The 19,045-nt window shown below is 44.5% G+C and overlaps 1 protein-coding gene across 2 annotated transcripts in view; it reads left to right on the forward strand.

Annotated features, from left to right (window-relative positions):
* CDH13 (cadherin 13) overlaps positions 1-19,045 on the forward strand; it is a 1,019,154-nt gene that overhangs the window by 779,141 nt on the left and 220,968 nt on the right. For both annotated transcript variants that reach the window (XM_061386852.1, XM_061386854.1), the window contains one exon: positions 10,109-10,287. In XM_061386852.1, the coding sequence (XP_061242836.1) occupies positions 10,109-10,287 (179 nt within the window). The remainder of the gene's footprint in view (positions 1-10,108; positions 10,288-19,045) is intronic.

The raw sequence follows: 19,045 nt of genomic DNA on the forward strand, positions 1-19,045 counted from the left end.
CATTTATTGATTCACTCATGCATTCAAAAAAATGTTTACAAAACTCTTAACTATGTACAAAGCATTATCCTGGTATCTGAAGATTTTCATGCTTTTCTCAAGAAATTTAAGCAGAAAAACTAAATGATGTTAGTGTTGGCATGTACTTTTTTCATTTACTGAAGCATAGTTGATTTGCTATGTTGTATTAGTTTGTGCTGTACAGCAAAGTGGCTCGGTTATGAGCATATATGCATTATTTTTCAGATTCTTTCCCGCTGTGCTTTATCACTGGATACTGACCACAGTGCCCTGTGCTATACAGTACGACCTTGTCACTTATACATTCTATACAGACTTGTTTGCATCTAGTATTAGCATGTTCTTCAACATTATATACCATGTATATCTGCATATTCGGCGGTGCTAATATTTGAGCCATTGTGAGGGGAATAAATACAGAAGAGACAGTATGACTGTGCTCAGTGAGTTTCACGTCAGTAAGAGAGAGTTCTTCCAAAAGAGAGGCTGGTTATTTCCATTCTGTGGGTGTGGGATTTTAAAAGTGCCGTTACTCTTAGATACAAGGGTGTACATGACTCTGAGATGGCATTTCCCAGCCTCAGCACTACTGCCGTTTAGGACTGCTTGATTCTGTGCGGTGGGGCTGTTCCATGCCTTGTGCAGTGTCTAGCAGCAGCCCGGGCCTCTGCCCCTAGATTCCAATATCGTGACAACCCCAAAATGTCTCCAGACATTGCCCAGGGTCAGCTGAGGGATAGAATCAACCCCACTGAAAACCACTGCTCTAGGGAGAACTAGAATTACTTTCTAAATATCTCTTAAATTGGTTTAGCAACAAACAAACAAAAACTACATAACTTCCTCTTGTCTTTCCCTTGTGTTTTATGGGAAAAAATATTTTCCCATTTGACAATTTCAGCTACTTCTACTAATCCTATACAAAGATTTCTTTTTATTACCGTGGAATGCTAAAGATAGATATTCCACTTAAAATTGCTTTTTTGAAGTATTTTAGGCAAAATCAGTTAATTCAACAGCGTTTCCTGGATCCTTTTGAAAGAGCTGCATAGAAAAGGAATTAGAGATAAAAAGATTAAATAGAATTTTTTAATAGGTTTTGAGAAAAACATTACCTTCAAATGCTGGATGAAATGAAGGAATTAGGGCAATAAAGTGAATCCTGGCAGGAGGGACCCTAGTTTTACCATGTGTTACCTTCTATCTCAAAAACAGTTATTTTTCCCAACATCTGGCCTGCTGCAGCTCAAACAACAGCTCACCAGAGAAGCAGGGCAGAGGCGCCAAGAGATTGAACGATTAGCAGGCGCAACCAAGAATTGAAATAATCATAAGGTGGCTCTGTCACCACCATCTTTTTATCACTATAAAAATAAACAACCTTTGAAAACAGATGGGAGACAACCATTGCTCAACTTGTCATAACTTATTACATATTTGACTGTCAATTTGTATTTAAAAAACCAACTAGCTCCTGGGAGGGAGAGCAAATTTGAGAGCAGAAGTTGATCGCATTTCAAATCAAGCCTGCGGTAATTGCAGCTGCGCAGAGGCACTCCTGGCTGCTATTATAGGAAGCGGGCGACCATCTCAATACTGAAGGCGTTCTCACTTTTAAGAACAGAGTTGTCTTCCTAATTGAAGGTACTCACTCATCTCAAACCTGCATGGAAAGTATGTACTTTGTGCTGGTTTGATTCAGTGCTTCTCCAGAGAATACTCATTAGATAACCTCCACACTTAGTAATCAGCATGGTGCAGTGATTTATGGTGACGTCATTGGTAGCCCCAAAAGCCCAACATTTGGGAAGCAGGTTGCATTTTCTTCTCATCTTATTTTTTGCCTGCACCTGTCTGTTTTGATTCTGGTCCAATCCATTGAATGTATTGTGCTATCTGGTTAATAAAAATGGCAACTTCCACACTTTTTTTTTTTGGCAGTATTTTCTAGCTTCTATGTGAAAATAATCCACTTATAATCCTATACCTGTTATCTATTGCTGTATAATGATACACATCAAAACTTAGTGACTTAAAACAACAGTCATTTATGTGTTCATGATTCTGTAAGTCGGGATGGGTTCAGTGGGGCATTTCTCTTGTTCGTTCTGCCTGGGGTTGGTCACATGGCTGCTGTCGTGCGGGAGTTCAGTTGGAGCTGAATGGTCTAAGATGGCCTCAGCTTTCATCTGTGACGGGTATTTAGGGGTATCAGCCAGGGAGCATCACTTCCCAGATATGTGGCCGCCTCCAGCAGGAGAGCCCAGATACCTTTAGATGGCGACTGGGTTCTAGGACAAGCTCCAGTGAATAGGCACTTCCAAACCTCTGTTTGTATCCATGTGTCCCATTGGCCAGGGAATGTCAGGTGGCTAAACCCACAGTCCAGGTGGAAGGAACCATACACAGTTATGTGGAAGTGTGGCTTGATGGGGGCCACTAATAGGACAGTCTTACCACCTGATAGAAAGATTATCTCTGGATTCAAGATGATTTAAGTAAGTGGAAGTCAGCTTGAATATTTGAAAATACCTGAGAAATTGTGACTAGTTGTTTCCACTTTTGACTAAATTACTGCCCTCTAGCTCTAGGCTAAAGCGACAAATTTTACTTAAATTTACTTTCTAGAGTAACACTACTTAATAAAGTGCATTTATTTATTTTCTTCAATCTTTACCTTCTCCTTTTTCAGAGAGCATTAGTTGTGACTGCGTGAAATAACAAACTCAAAATAACAATGGCTCAAACAATATGGGCTTTTACCTTTTATTTATTTTTTGTTCATGTAAACAAAGCCAAAGGCAGGAAGTCCAAGCTTTCCTTCAAACTCCATGTCATCAGAGACTCAAATTCTTTGTGGTCTGCCTTTCTATCATATGGCTTTTATTTGAAGGGCCGCCTCGTGGTCTAAAATGGCTGCTGAAGCCATCAGTCTGTGGGGTCTGCTCTGGGTGAAATATAATATAATTCCATGACCCTACTCTGGGAATGGGGCCGGAGAGTCATACCCTTGGGGCCAATGGGTCTGGGCTGCCGTCAGAGAGAAGCCAAAGGTCATTGGCATCTTTATCTAAACTCACATCATCAAGAACTCTTAGGAGTCTAATGCACAGCCTGGCCACCATATGCAAATGTGCTGATGAGTGACTGTCCCTGGACAATTAGGGGGCAGAGAGGCAGCACCCCCACCCCCCGCCCCACAAGGAGCAATGACAAAGTTAAACCTCACCGGGCTTGGCCTTAAATCTAACTTGCTCCCTCCCTCCCTCCTCCCCAGAGTCAGGGTCAAAGCCTCTCTTCCCCTGAGTATCAGGAAGCACTTTCTTTAGGAGTTTCCTCACCCACAGCAGACCGCCCCCTCCTCCTCCCACCCCGCTCTGCTAGTAGAGTGTTTTGGAGATAAGCAGAGAAACTTAAAGTGAATTATGAGGAGCAGCTTGCAATTGGACATCCCCTCAAATGAAGATAAAGCAGGTCTGAAGTGCTAATGTAGGTCAATGGGAAAGTAAGACATTATTTACGATTCATTCCTCGGGTGCTTTTTCAGGAATGCACGCACCGCAGAGTGCTGCTGCCTCCGGATACCTCTCAGATTGGTTTGGTATCTTTTGTCAACTAATCTAGACAGTTTCCCTGTTAATTCCCATGTACATGGAAACATTGACAAGACCAGAGGAAGCTGGTTCATGCATGCATGAGCTCGACAGACGTTTCTAGGCTATCTAAGGGAAGAAAGGGATGGTTTCCTTATGAGATTTTAATTAATCCCCGCGTCTGAGATGCTGGGCATGAATCCCACAGCGAGAACTGCACTGGGTCGTTGGGTCCCCCTAGACATTTGACTCGTCACCATCACACACAGCAATGAGGTCCCCAGAACTGAGTTGCAAGTTGCAGCAGTGAATATGAATATCAATAAAACTTATATCTCTTGAGTATTTACCATTGCCCAGCCATTGGACTTTATATTCCTCAATTTATTCATTCCTTTTGGGGTCAGTGTAACCTCCAAGAGGGAGAAAATTGGTACTTGGAGGGGGAGGGTATTAAAAACATGAGCTATTACAATGGTTTGTGGTCCTCAAAGGGCCATCATATATACATAAATATCTATGGCAGGAGATGGCTTGTAGGAAAAAAACATATTTGAAAATATTCTCTGTGGATTGACATGAAAAAATAAAGGCTGAGAAACACTGCATTATTTTGTTCGATGCCCACAACAGCCAGTGAAGGGAGATGCTCTTTTGAGAGTGAGAAAGTTGAGGATTCGTAATGTAAAGGAATTTGCCCAGGGATGCCTAGATGGTTCTTGGTGGGGTAGGATTTGATAGTAGACAGGCCACATCCTCAGTGGTGCCTCTTAACACTATTCTGCCTGCATTGGCTCGCCTGGTTCTCTCCTCGCTATTAAGGACTATTAGGAGAAAGCTGGGCTGTGTCCACATGTGTAGTCAGAAAGTAGTTCCAGGCTGGTTGACAGGTGGGGAGTTGGACTTCTGGGCCACTGAAATCACAGTGGAGCAATCTGCATGTTTGTGCTCTCACAGTCATGACCATGAGATATGCCTGTATCTGGAAGCAGAACTTGGCCGGTAGGGTGACACCTCCATTCTGGTTTGCCCAGGGCTGTCCTGGAATGCTCTCAGCCTCCTGCACACTGGCCTGCTTGTCATCCCATGTCTAGAATGCTTGCTGGGCATTTGGTATCAGGATGCCCAGAACCCCTTCATCCTGAAGGGTTTCAACAGAAATCAGTTTCCAATCAGCATCAGTCTGACTAGATGTGCCCCCCACAATACATCTGTGACCTTCTTACCTGGCTGAACAAGTCAAGGTGCCAAGAGTCCAAGGGCTTCCCTTCTGACACGTAGTGATGCCTGCCATCTCTGATCACATCAGTTTTTAAATTTTGCATCCCTGGAAAGCACACAGTTGCTTCAGCTGTGCTATCAGAAGTCCTGTGCCAAATACAGACCTGAATGTCCATGTCTCCATATATTATTCACTTACAGGAATATTGGTTTTGTATTTTTTTTCTTAAAAGAAAAAAGAGTCTGACACTTTTGATCATATGAAGGAAATGTTCAGGGATGAAGGCAAGCAAATGTCAAGAACAGAAGGATGTTGTCACCTGTGAGACAGACAGAGCGAGCTGTCTTTCAGAGTCTCCCACTCTTGAGGCTGGCTGACCTTTCCTGGAGATTGAAAATAGCCCCTTACCCTCAGATCCATGCTCTGCTTCTCAACGGTATGACTGTGCCTGAAATCACAAGGAAGCCAAACTTCAAATACCAGCTTCAAGGTCATGATACCAGGCAGCACCTATCTTTAATCAGAGAAATACAGCCAAGAAGAAGGGGATTTTGGCCAAGACAAAACCCTCCTAATAGTTTATCAGCCTGTCGCATTGGCAGCCATGTCCTTCGACAAAAGGAAATGATGGCCTGACTTGAGGCTTTCAGCCAGCACAGCTTGAAATTCTCCTATTCTGCTTTGGAGGGACCGCTGCTAGTTCATCTGGCTCTGGGAGTGACGGAGTGATTATCATTTATTTTGACACTCGGGAGAATATTGTGATGGGGGAGAAGACAGAAATGTACCACGTGGAGGACCTGCATGTGTGTCTATCATATAATTATCACATCTGTGCCATCGGGAAGCACTCACAGGCACAAGATGAGCACGGATGAGAAGCCGCTGAGGCGGTAGAAATGAACGAGCGCTTCTCCGAGTCCAGGACTGGGGCCTGGGCAAGGTTGAGGCACCGGGGCCATCCAGACACACTGAAACAACTGTCCTGGCACCCACCAGCTGGCCACCAGCCCTGAACCTGGAACTGGCATGTGTCTATTGAATCCAGGTCCAATAAGGGCCTCTAGAGGGGAAAGAGCTCAGAGGCAGTGAGAAGCACACCTGGTTATGAAAAATGTCCAGGCAGTCCTGTCCATTCCTCTCACCAACGAGCTATCTGTGACTTCAGTTACTGTGGAATAAGTCAAAGCTACAGTGAGTTGTAAGAATGCAATTCTACCCAATGGACATTGATGGAGGACCTATTGAGTGTCAGCTACCAAGCTTATAAATATGAACAGAACACAGTCTGTGTCCCCCACAAGCTAGATTTAGGACAATGTGATCCATCACATAAAGATGTTCTTAAAATGAAGAGTTTCCATCAACAGAGAAGTTTGGGAAATGCTACAAATTCTGTTCTCTCTTGGAGATTCACAATATGCATTTGCTTATTAAGGATGCTAGGAATCCTTCAGGAGGCAAACCTGTTCAACTGTGCTTCCTGCATATTTCCCAAATGGGTTTCTCCACTGAGCCCACAGAACTAGGGTCTCTTGGAAACAATCTAGGAAATGCTGGTTTACGAGGCTTTTCCAGCCATTGCAGAACCTGGAAGTACTAAAATCACCATCCCATCCCTGGGGAGGAGTAGGCAAGGGCAGGATGATGGGCCCATCAAGCCGGGACTCAGGATAGAGCCCTGATCCTAGAGGAGGATTAGAGTACCGCACGGAGAAGCGTTGGAGGCTGCCGAATGTGTGTGTGTAGGTGTGTCAGTGTGTGTACACACGCATGTGTTTGTGTTCATAGAGATTTGTGATCTCCACAGTACAAACCCAAATCCACAAGCTAAAACTGCGGACAAGGTGGCAGTGTTAGTACAAGTTCATGCACCCGATGCACAATGAGGCCAAACAGATGGTTCCATCAGAGTTTGGAGCTCATGCCCCAAGAAGCCCTGAACTCCCCAGAGGGTTTCAGCAAAGCACTTTTAAAAGCCAGGCTGGGGAGAGGAGCCGCAGGGAGCTACAGGAGGGGGAGGGTGAGGCAGGGTAACTCGGAGCAGACGGGTGCCCAGACTCCTGCCATGCCAGGGGCCAGTTTCCATGGACAACTCGACTCTGAGCTCCTGCGTCCATCTGAGGCCATTGCCTGCACCACCGTGATGGGCTCAGAGCCCAGGCCAGGACGATGATAAAGGAATCGGCCTCTGAACACTGACCTACCAGGCACCGAGCTATGTCATGTGTTGCCCTCCATACAGTGACCAGAGAGAGGAGTGTTACTGATGTCCTCATGTCAGGAGCAGGCGCATGGGGAAACTGAGGCTCACGGAAGGCTGGCTGGCTTGCCTGAGTTCACAGTCAGCTATGACTGAACCTAGGTCAGGCTGCTTCCTTCAGAGCTGCAGACCCGTGCAGATGCCATAAGTGGCGCTCACGCCCCAGAGGCAGGCCTCAGAAGTGAACCCAGACACGCGCTCACGCCCCACAGAGGCGGGCCTCAGAAGTGGACCCACATGTGCGCTCATGCTGGGCAAAGAGCAAGGCATGGCTTAATATCAGGTCACTTGCTCCCTAATAATCCATTAAAACAAAAAGCATCTTCTATATGTCCTTGGGAATATTCCAGAATAGCTTTTTATCATACCGTGCTGTGTGTGTATGCTCAGTCGTGTCCAACTCTTTGTGACCCTCTGGACTGTAGCCCACCAGGCTCCTCTGTCCATGGGATTTTCCTGGCAAGAATACTGGAGCAGGTTGCTATTTCCTCCTCCAAGGCATCTTCCCAACCCAGGGATAGAACCCATGTCATATGAACCCATCTATCATATACCATGTTATCAAATCTGTAAAAACTAACAATGAAAAATTACATGACTAATGAATGGCCTGGTAGAAACTAAAAATTCATCAACCTGAGAGGTGGTTTTTTTCCCCCCTTCTTATGAAGCCAGTCACAAACTTTGACAGTCCCAAACTGTGATGACTTTATTTTTTTATGCTTTCTTCTGCTTGTTCATCTCTAACTTCAATTAATGGCAAATTAAATAGGGCACGGATTCCATCAGTCAAGCATTCATTAGACACTGACAAAGTACAAGGCAGCCGGTCACACGTACGTGACTGGAGACTGTTTCTTGTGGCGTCCACAGTCCTTCCAGGCCTTGCCCACTCAGAGCGCAGTGAGCTCAGCCCAGGGTAAGATGTGGGCCTGGAAGCTGCCTCTGATTTCTGGCAGAGACCCCCAAGTAGGCCTGTTTTCCTAGACCATGAAGACAACTGAGTGTACCCTTCACACTCACGCTGACGGACTGGCAGTGGCTGCCTGGCCCACTGGGCGGAGACAGAACCCTGATCCCACAGAGCGTCTCAGTGGGAAATAGAACACAACAATCAAATGGCTTGCTGCCATCTCCCAAAGGCAAGGGGCCAGGGAGCAGGCTGCTGCACATGCCAAGAACTTGCTGTTCTTACCCTGGACCCTGAGGCCTGCCCTGTGACAATTTCACAAAGCAGCAAAGGGCAGAGCTACACTTAGAGTAGCAGACATGTCCGGAGGCATCTGGCCTAAGGCAGTGTTGGTGAAATCAGCTGAGACTGTGGAACTAACTGACCCCACCTTAGAATACTCAGATGCTTTAAAGCCTGATCATTCAGACCTGATGGTTAGTAATCTGATTCCAATTGTGGGAAAGAATAAACTGGCTTTCACTGTTCAAGAAGCACTGTTATAAAAGGGAAAGGAACACCAGGATGGTAGCCGAGCTGGAGGGACTCTGTGTTTCCGTTAAGCTAGGATATTCCTGGATATTCCTGCTGGGAACCATAGCTACTGCTTCAGCCTCACACCAGGTTGCCCCCATGCTGTGCACCCAGAGGATTCAGAATCGGGACGTGGGGCCTGTATTCACAGGAGCGTAAACTACAGTGAAGATCTGTGGTTGAGCAGGTCACCCAGGCTCACAGCTGTCAGGACAGCCGGCAAATGTGCCTGATTCTGTTCTAGTCTGTGCTTCTACTGGTGTTTATAACCATGATCCCTTTAAATTAAATTTTAATCTCAAGACTACATCCCCCTTGTAAAAATGATCAAAACATTAGAGATTGGGCTATCATCTTCTCCCGTCACCATTATTCCCAGTACCCTCTCCCCTTGCCCAAGTTTAGCCACCAAAATCAGTGTGAAGTCCACCCCTATAGACCTTCCTCTATCCGTTTATGGACATAAACTGTACCTGAAAAAATACATGCATAAAGTTTGTGGAATTTTCCGCATGTTAATAGGCTCACAGAAATGATGGTATACCGTGGGCCAGTCAGTCAGTCAGTTCAGTCAGTCAGTCGTGTCTGACTCTTTGCGACCCCATGAATTGCCTACTGTGGGTGACATTCCCCAACCTGATATTTTTCAGTTTTGGAGAGTCCCTCGTCTTAGAACACATTAGATCTACAAACCTTTTCTGAGTGCTGCAAAACATTCCCTAGTGTGGGGATGCCATCATTTTAGCAATTCCCCTGTTGTTGGACGTTTAGGTCATTTCCCAGCTTTTCTCAGACTCGCCCTAACATCCCCACAAAAACACCTGTCAACACCCAAGTCGTCGCGCCTGTGCACAGAGGTGCTCAAGTCTTGTCTGTTCCCGGTTCCCTTTAACCAGAAGTAACTGGGATGCCTTTCCCTTTGAGGCCCTCCCCCGCCCCTCCCTTACACCTACGCACCCTTGGGCCCTGTACCAGGGACCTCTCCCGAGCCCCTGGTTAGACGAGGCTGTTCTCTTCCGTATTCACATCACCCTCTCTCAGTGCACCGCCAGTGCGTTAATATTTTCATACGCTCTCTCTGCTGCTTATCGCTGACCTGCCAGACCCCAGGGAATGTGACTTTTTGCACCTCTATTTCCCCAGCACGCGGCCCAGGGTCCCCTCCCCCACGTGGTAGGCATTTGATAAGAGCTTTTAGAATGAAGGCCATTGTCACAGAGCCACATCCACAATGGGATGAAAACCCATGGAAATAAACAGCATATCAGCAGAAGGAAAAATTAAGCTGTCAATCTGCTGAACAGCAAACATTTCTTTTCTATATTTCAGGTCTTTTAACGTGATGGAGGAGAGAGGGAGGGGGTAAGGGAAGCTAAAACCTAAGGGAGCCAGGGAAAGGCTTTGCTTTTCATAATCTGGAAAGTGATTGACACATCACTCTACAGCCATCGCCCAGGTGGGGGACGGGCTTGGCCCATCACTGTCCCCCGGGTGACCATCACATGCTCTCTGTCTCGCCCCCGCAGGGACCACGGTGATGCGGATGACAGCCTTTGATGCGGATGACCCAGCCACGGATAATGCCCTCCTGCGGTACAATATCCGTCAGCAGACGCCTGACAAGCCGTCTCCCAACATGTTCTACATCGATCCCGAGAAAGGAGACATTGTCACCGTTGTGTCACCTGCACTGCTGGACCGGGAGGTGAGCGGAAAGACACACCACTTCCCTTTCACGAGAATCGAACATGGCTTTCACACGCGGGAAGACGTGGGGCTTCCATCAATGACCCCTTCCATATCGTGGGAGCGGCAATGGGATATCGACCCGTGGCTGGATGGGGAAAATGGGTCAAGGGAGTGACATGTTATGTGACCCCAGAAAGCACACACCGAAAAAATCACGTCCTTTGAGGTCATTTGCATTCATTCAGCTTGATGGCTGTTTGCTCACCCGCCACTTGCTCTTGAGGCCCCTGTGACTGGGCTCCGCCTGCCTCACTTTTCCTCTCTGAGTGAGGGGAGATGGGAGGGAGGTGACTGAGATGACTGATGCTCTCCTTGTCACAGAGTCCAGTGGCTTCAATTTACCCCTTTCTCAGGCCCTGCGCTGCCTGTGCCAGTGTGTGCTCTGGAGCCTGCCTCTCCCTTCAGGCTCGGCTCTTGTCCTGAGAGGCCATCCCTGTAGGGATCTCCCCATCTTCCAGGTCACGTGTCACAGACAGGTACCCATGGGCTGAGTCAGCCTACACGCCAGCTCTTTGGTTTGGCCCAGGGTGTTTTCATATTAGTTGCCATATCAAAATACTTCAACTTTGTATTCCTTTTTTTTTTTTTATTCCCATTTCCAGCCTTTCTGAAAATCAGAAATTCTGGAAATCGGGGGCCCAGTTTCCATACATGGACGATCAGTCAGACCACTCGTGACTGTCAGAGGGAGCTGGTGGCAGCTGCCCCACTTAGGAGTGTTGTTCCTGGCCCACTTATGTCCCGCTGCACGTGCCCCCTGGTCCTGGCCTTTCTCCGAGTTCCAGGGCCACCCTGTCGAACCCTGCAGGGCAGGCTCCCTTCCATAAAAGAGCCTCTTGGCCCTTCACACAGGAAGATGCCAACCCACTTGGGGGTGCTCTGCATCATCAGCCAGCCAGATCTGCCCCCATCCTGGGATCCCTTGTTCCCAGCAGGACATCGTCCCATGGCCTGTCCCCTGGCAGTCACCCTTGACTTCTGCAAGCCCATCTGCCCCAGGACGAGTGCTGGGTTTCCCTATGGGGTCCTGTGCATTTTCCCTTCCATGTTTTTGATTTAAAAATGCCTTCTCCTCACCCTTCTGTTTTCTTCACTGTAGCTCCTCCTGGGAGTCTGGGTCAGACCTGCCCACCTCTCTGGGAAGCCAGGCTCCGCCCCCGGGTCTGGCACAACCTCTTGCTCCTGTAGTCCTTGACTGCTCTTACCTGCAGCCTCACTGGGCACTGGCCACACACTCCTTTACATGCTTGTCTCTCTCTTTAACGAATGTCCTCTTCCACTTGGTCTAGACCTGATGCAATAACAGCTAGTCTCAGACGGTTATTTAAGTTTTAATTGACATTCTTGAAATTAAAATGTAAAGATCAGTTTCTCCATCAGACCAGACGAATCTCAAGTGGTCAGGAGCCCCGTGTGGCTAGTGGCTACTTTACCGACCAGGGTACAGGTAGACTGTTCCCACCATCACAGAAAGTTCTAGTGGGCACCACTGGCATAGACAGTAAATGTCTTGAGAACAGAGATTCTTTGATCACCTGAATGTTTGTTTGACCGCTGCCTAGCACAGTTTCAGTGCTCTCAAAACTCCTAAGTATGTTTTTTTTTTTAATTTAATTTTATTTTTTAACTTTACAATATTGTATTGGTTTTGCCATATATCGAAATGAATCCACCACAGGTATACATGTGTTCCCCATCCTGAACCCTCCTCCCTCCTTCCCCGCCCATACCATCCCTCTGAGTCGTCCCAGTGCACCAGCCCCAAGCATCCAGTATCGTGCATCGAACCTGGACTGGTGACTCGTTTCATATATGATACTATACATATTTCAATGCCATTCTCCCAAATCATCCCACCCTCTCCCTCTCCCACAGTGTCCAAAAGACTGTTCTATACATCAGTGTCTCTTTTGCTGTCTCATATACAGGGTTATTGTTACCATCTTTCTAAATTCCATATATATGCATTAGTATACTGTATTGGTGTTTTTCTTTCTGGCTTACTTCACTCTGTATAATAGGCTCCAGTTTCATCCATCTCATTAGAACTGATTCAAATGTATTCTTTTTAATGGCTGAGTAATACTCCATTGTGTATATGTACCACTGCTTTCTTATCCATTCATCTGCTGATGGACATCTAGGTTGCTTCCATGTCCTGTCTATTATAAACAGTGCTGTGATGAACATTGGGGTACACGTGTCTCTTTCGATTCTGGTTTCTTCAGTGTGTATGCCCAGCAGTGGGATTGCTGGGTCATAAGGCAGTTCTATTTCCAGTTTTTTAAGCGATCTCCACACTGTTCTCCATAGTGGCTGTACTAGTTTGCATTCCCACCAACAGTGTAAGAGGGTTCCCTTTTCTCCACACCCTCTCCAGCATTTATTGCTTGTAGACTTTTGGATCGCAGCCATTCTGACTGGTGTGAAATGGTACCTCATAGTGGTTTTGATTTGCGTTTCTCTGATGAGTGATGTTGAGCATCTTTTCATGTGTTTGTTAGCCATCTGTATGTCTTCTTTGGAGAAATGTCTATTTAGTTCTTTGGCCCATTTTTTGATTGGGTCATTTATTTTTCTGGAGTTGAGCTGTAGAAGTTGCTTGTATATTTTTGAGATTAGTTGTTTGTCAGTTGCTTCATTTGCTATTATTTTCTCCCATTCTGAAGGCTGTCTTTTCACCTTGCTTATAGTTTCCTTTGCTGTGCAGAAGCTTTTAAGTTTAATTAAGTCCCATTTGTTTATTTTTGCTTTTATTTCCAGTATTCTGGGAGGTGGGTCATAGAGGATCCTGCTGTGATGTACGTCAGAGAGTGTTTTGCCTATGTTCTCCTCTAGGAGTTTTATAGTTTCTGGTCTTACATTTAGATCTTTAATCCATTTTGAGTTTATTTTTGTGTATGGTGTTAGAAAGTGCTCTAGTTTCATTCTTTTAAAAGTGGTTGACCAGTTTTCCCAGCACCACTTGTTAAAGAGATTGTCTTTAATCCATTGTATATTCTTGCCTCCTTTGTCAAAGATAAGGTGTCCATATGTGCGTGGATTTATCTCTGGGCTTTCTATTTTGTTCCATTGATCTATATTTCTGTCTTTGTGCCAGTACCATCTAAGTATGTTTTTTGACATATTAGTAAGAATGAGTTGGAGATGACAGTAAGATCTTACATGTAAAGGGTGGGAAACTAGAGCTGGAAATGGGGAATTATTGGAAGGGAAGGAAGAGAATGAAATTTGCCTTGAAACTGTGATTGTCACTTGGAACATGCAATGGTTTTTCATCAAAAATAGGAAGCAGAAAAAAGAACATTTCAAGTCTGTTTCCTCCATTTTGTCTCCCATTCTTTTTCCAAACCTCTTTATTTTTGTTATTGCCTGACTGATGTATTATCTTCTTCAGAGGGAGGTAATGACTTTCCAATTCTCCCTTTATCCCCCGTCTACCATGTGTGTGAAAGAGTGCACGTGTGCACACGCACACACACACCAGCTTTCCCATAACCCCTAATTCTCCCAAAATCACTTGCAAATTCTTCTTGCAAAAGAAAGATGAAATGGTGATTTGTCTATCTCAGCTTCTATTTTTACTGATAGAAAATGTTTTGTCTCTATTTATAAAGCAGAATGATAATATAGTAGATCACAGCATTTTTAAGGTTTATTTGGGGGTACCAATGTGTCTCAAGTTCATGACCCTGTCATTTGGGTGTTTGTTAAATTGCAAGTATATAATTACGGGAGTTGAATTAAGCCTTTCTAGCCACAATACATTAAAAAAAGGAAAAAAAAAGATCAACGTAATTTAACTGAAATTGGAAAATCAATGAAAATGAATGAAAAGTGTCACTTTTCTGTGAGGGTTTCAAGAGTTCAGTGCTGAGCCAGGCAACATGGGTACAATCTGAAGGGAAGAAATGCCCCTGAATTCAGGCATACCTCGTCTGTTTCCGAGTGCTGTGCTAAGCTTGTCCTGCACAAGTCCGCTGAAAAGGCGAAACGTGCCTTTATTTACATTTAAAGGGACAGAACTCACGCGTCAGACTTCCCATCGGTGTTTTCCAGTTTGCAGTGTTTTCTTCTCACTAGGCTTTTCCTAAGGTTCCCATAGCAGAATTATGGAGTTGTTTGTTATTTCTGGAGACCTTCTGAGAAGGCATCCTGTCTTAGGTGTGGTTTCAAAATTCTACTTCTGGACAATCTGGGCAGAACACTTAAAACTACACGCCATTCATGTCTAAGAAAATATTTCATGTCACCCCTACAAACTTTGATATCTCTTAAACTGTTATTACGTGTGGCTACCATGTATTTATTCACAGTATCTCAAATGGCGTGTTTGAGCGCTGAATGTTGTGAGTGTAAATAAATGGGATGGAGACTCCTGGAGCTGGGGCCCCTGAGATTTTGCAAGTGGTTTGCTCCTGTCTGACCCTTGCCTTGTGGGGAGGTTCCAGAAGTCTGAGGGTTGACCCGAGCTTAGTTGATATGATGTAAAATTTTCATTTTAATTTTCCATCTAGTACATTCTCAAAGAGGACCCCAGCAGGACCCCACGGTCTTTTTCCACTCACATGTCACAGTCTCCCTAGATTGTGCAGAGCATGTTCACCTCATCTGCAAGTCATGCCTCTTCACTTTTGCTGATGCCAGGCTGGGTTATTGCACTCCTTTAGATTCACAGCTGAGTTGTGAGAGCAGCTGCAGTGACCATGTATTTTCGTTGCCTTACTGTAAGCTTGATGCTAATAGACATCAAGTCTGACTTGAAAACATACTGTATTTTCCATTACAAGCTTTTCTATTTACTTTTTCTGAAACCATACCACAACATACAGTTCCTAAAGAAAGAGATCTTGGATCTTTGTCCCATCTCTGAATTCCCATTGCCAAACATATGTAATGCCAGGTAAATAAGACATTCAGTAAAGATTTGTTGGATGGATGATAAAGAGGTGGATGGAAAGGTAGAGTAATTAACAAATATATGGGAGATGGGGGGACAGATGGATAAAGGGACGGACGGAGAGAGGGATGGATAAAGGGATGTATGGAGGGATAGATGGATAAAGGAATGGATGGATGAATAGATAGAGAGATGGATAAAGAGGGATAGAAGGACTTATTATGTTCCTTCAGTTTGTATTTATGAGTAAATAGCTAACAGATTATCTCAGAATTGCAAGACCCATATCCCGCAGGGGTGTATATATAAACAGAAGAAATTATTTTATTTTAGTTGAGAGCTCACTCTTGCCCTTGTGTGTAGTCATCCAGTAATCTAGTCTATTCGCCTGATGCCTACCGTGTGTGAGGAACTGCAACAGGCTGCAAGAACGCCTTGGCGGATAGGATGGGCATGAGGATCTGGGTCTCTTGCTTAAATGTTCGGGGAGATGTTTGGAGAAAATAAGGACCATATATCCTACAAAATGAAATTGGGTTCACTGGGGGCACTGTTTCATTCTTTTCTATAACCATACTCAGCCCCTCATTCTGACAGATCCGTCTATGTTTTTAAGCTATGTCTGGCTGCACTACAAAATAAAATCAGATAAAGGTCCCTAACATTTGATAAATGGTTTATTTAGTTGATCATCTTGGCTGCTAGACTGAAATCCATCAGCTGAAATCAGCCAACTTTTCTGAACACAGCCAGCACAGTTTGCAACTACTCAGAGTACCTAATGGTCAGTTTGGAGGGTTGTTTTCTTTTTCTTCCATGCTTCTTTTTTTTTTTTTTTTGGCAAATGGAAACAGTCTCCAAATGAGGCCCTTAAAATGCAGCCTTAACATTTGCATTATCATTAGTCTTTTTAAGGAGTTTGAGCTGAGCACTTTTCTTTGTTTGAATTTGCCTTTATCCTATTATGTATTATCTTCCAGATAATCTAAGGAAAGTGATCGCCTGCCTATTTAAAAAAAAAAAAAAAAGTACATACAATAAAATATCTTAGAACTCTGAATGTAATTTATTTTCTATTTTCAAGTGATAAAAGATTTTCTGAAACTTGATAATGCCCCCAATTTAGGGGCCAAATGTGAAAACTGAGAGAATTTCCTTCCTTCTTCCCATGGTCATAAGGACTTATTTTGGGGTTTAAGTGCATTAGCTATGAGACACTCAGGAGTCCTTTAAATATGTCAGAGAGGAAAATTGAAGAATGGTGGTGGGAACATCATATGAAAATAGTGAAATTGGATGTGTTTGGTCAAGACAGTCTCAGTTAAACCATCATCACATTCTGCATCTCCAGAATCAAGTCAAAGTGCCTGAGAAGAATCATAATAATAATAAGGGATTGCATTTCTCCCATGCCTTGAATGAAAGCTAGAGGTAGTTTTCTTACTCTCATGAAAAAAACGTTCAGAGGCCGCTCTGATCTAATGCTAATATTTGACTCATTATCATCATGCTTAAAACATTGGCAGTAATTATACACAATTCAATCATGCTGACAGGAATATTCTCTTTCTTTGTTTTGGTGGGTGGGACCAGAATTATTTAATAGTAGCATCCTCACCATTTCTGTGAGCTATTTACTCACAAATATTTTTGTTGGGATCATTTTCTCCTTTTTTGATATCACTTGCTGCTGAGAAAATAGAAGGGGGAAAAGTAAATGTAAATAAATTGTCTTATTATTTTAAAAATAACGTATTATGCTTGCAAATGAAACACAGATGGTGAACCACCCTATGTGAATCAAACCCACTTGCTCTGTTGTGACAGCAAATAAAATAGAATGAGGCATTCATAAGGCATGATGCTGAGCCCTGGGGTCTGAAATTCAGTTACAAGCATGCCCGCCTCCGCTGATGGCAATGGGGTTAGAGACAGGAGGGCAGGGTCTTACCTTGGGGCCAGCTCCGCTTCCCCACTCTGGGTGAGTTCTAGCAGGAGACCTGGATGAATCTCAGAACTCTACTGGTGACCCTAACCATTCCCCCCCAGACCTTCAGGGTTGGCCTAATCAACCCCTGAAGGCTAGGGCTTTGTCTAGTCACCTAGCATGACCTCAACTAAAAGCTGGTCTGAGAGGTGTGGGGCAAGGACATCATGAGTGCTGGCTTTAGCCTCTATGGTTTCGTGGCCTACCTCCACCTCTAACCAGCAGTGAGAACACATACACACAAACATGTGCTATTTGAACTAGACTCGATGCATGAATGGAGTTCTGCAACGAGGAAGCTGAGGGGAGAGCACCATGGGGAGAGGGACAGCATGAGCGAAGGCATAGCGGCGTATCCATATGTCACTCCAAAAGGGACTGGGGATTTCAGGGTGTCATAAGGAGAGATACCAGAAAAGGGCAAGGAGTTGGTACGAGATTGCCAAGGCTCCAAATGCCATCCTAAGGATAATGGGTGTATCCTACTCTAAATAGTAAACTTTTACCAAACACAAGTTCGTGTGCTCGGCACACCGTGAGGCCAAACAGACTGAACATTGGAGTTGGGAGCATAGAAAGGTTTATTGCAGGGCCATGCAAGGAGATAGGTGGCCCAAAAAATACCCTGAACTCCTCAAAGGGTTTCAGCAAAACACCTTTCAAGGCAAAAGATGAGGGAGAGGCGTGGTTAGCCGCCCTAACTTCTCGGTGTGGGAATCCTCTGTTCCTGCAGCTGTGCACTTGGGTCAGGTCACAGCATTGCTGTGAGCCTCCAACAAACAAATGTGATTCTCTGTTCTGCAGCTCTCTGCCTCTGTATGAATGGACTCTTAAAGGTCAGCGCTTCTGAGTATCCTGTATATTTCAGGCTATAAGGCTACATTCTTATACAAAGGTGCAGAGCCGGCATGACTAAGCACAGGCAACAGAGCACAGAGGTTTAAGTCAAAAGGCACAGGTACAATATAAAGTCAGAGCTGTTCTTCCCCATTACAATACCGCCAACCATATTTAAGCAGCAAGCCCAGCATTCCCAGAGCTGTGACTTGGACAGAAGACTGGGTAAGCTTCAGGAGAGGCAGTCAGTGGGAAATCACTCATTTTGGAGGCAGGCTCGAGGCTGCTTGGTGAATGATGAGCTGCTTTACAGAGATTCCCAGCCTCATCAAGGGGAGATGAGGAGTTACCACTTGAATCGAAATTCTGCAGGTTGTTAAAGAGGTCAATAAACAACAGCCTGTTTTGTGTCTTCTGTTCTTGGGCACCTTAAAGTACCAGACAATCAGGAGTTACTCAGCACATGTCAAATCAAAAGATACTTAACTTTGTCATTAAGAGAGATTCAGCTTTTTAGATTTGACAAATGTTTGATTCTCTAAGCTTTTTCCTTTTTTCTGTTTTTTTTTTTAATATGGTAAAAATAACAAAATGCAGGGTGACGATGAATTTGGACTACTTCTGTTTTTCTGTCATTTTAAATCTCTCCATCTTATTTTGCATGAAGTACCCTAAAAAGCTAAAGAGCTTTTCCTTTTTTGGAAAAAAATCTCTTTTAGAGAGCAGTTTATTTCTCTTTATCAACCAAGAGCTCTGATTAGCATGTTAAGGCAAGTGTTGCTTCATTGACAGATTTTTTTTTTCCCAATGTATTTAAATAACATCTTTCTAAATCCTGTCCATGTTAGCAATCCTGGTAGGAGAGATACCTTCCAATTTAGAAAGAATGTCTAGTTAAGTTCTGGCTTCGAACTGGTGAAGAAAACAGGAAAAAGCTCTGCTCCAACCATAATGAGAACAGCCATCATTTAAGGAAAGGAGAGTTGATTG

Source organism: Bos javanicus, chromosome 18 (assembly GCF_032452875.1).
Source record: "Bos javanicus breed banteng chromosome 18, ARS-OSU_banteng_1.0, whole genome shotgun sequence".
Taxonomy (NCBI): domain Eukaryota; kingdom Metazoa; phylum Chordata; class Mammalia; order Artiodactyla; family Bovidae; genus Bos; species Bos javanicus.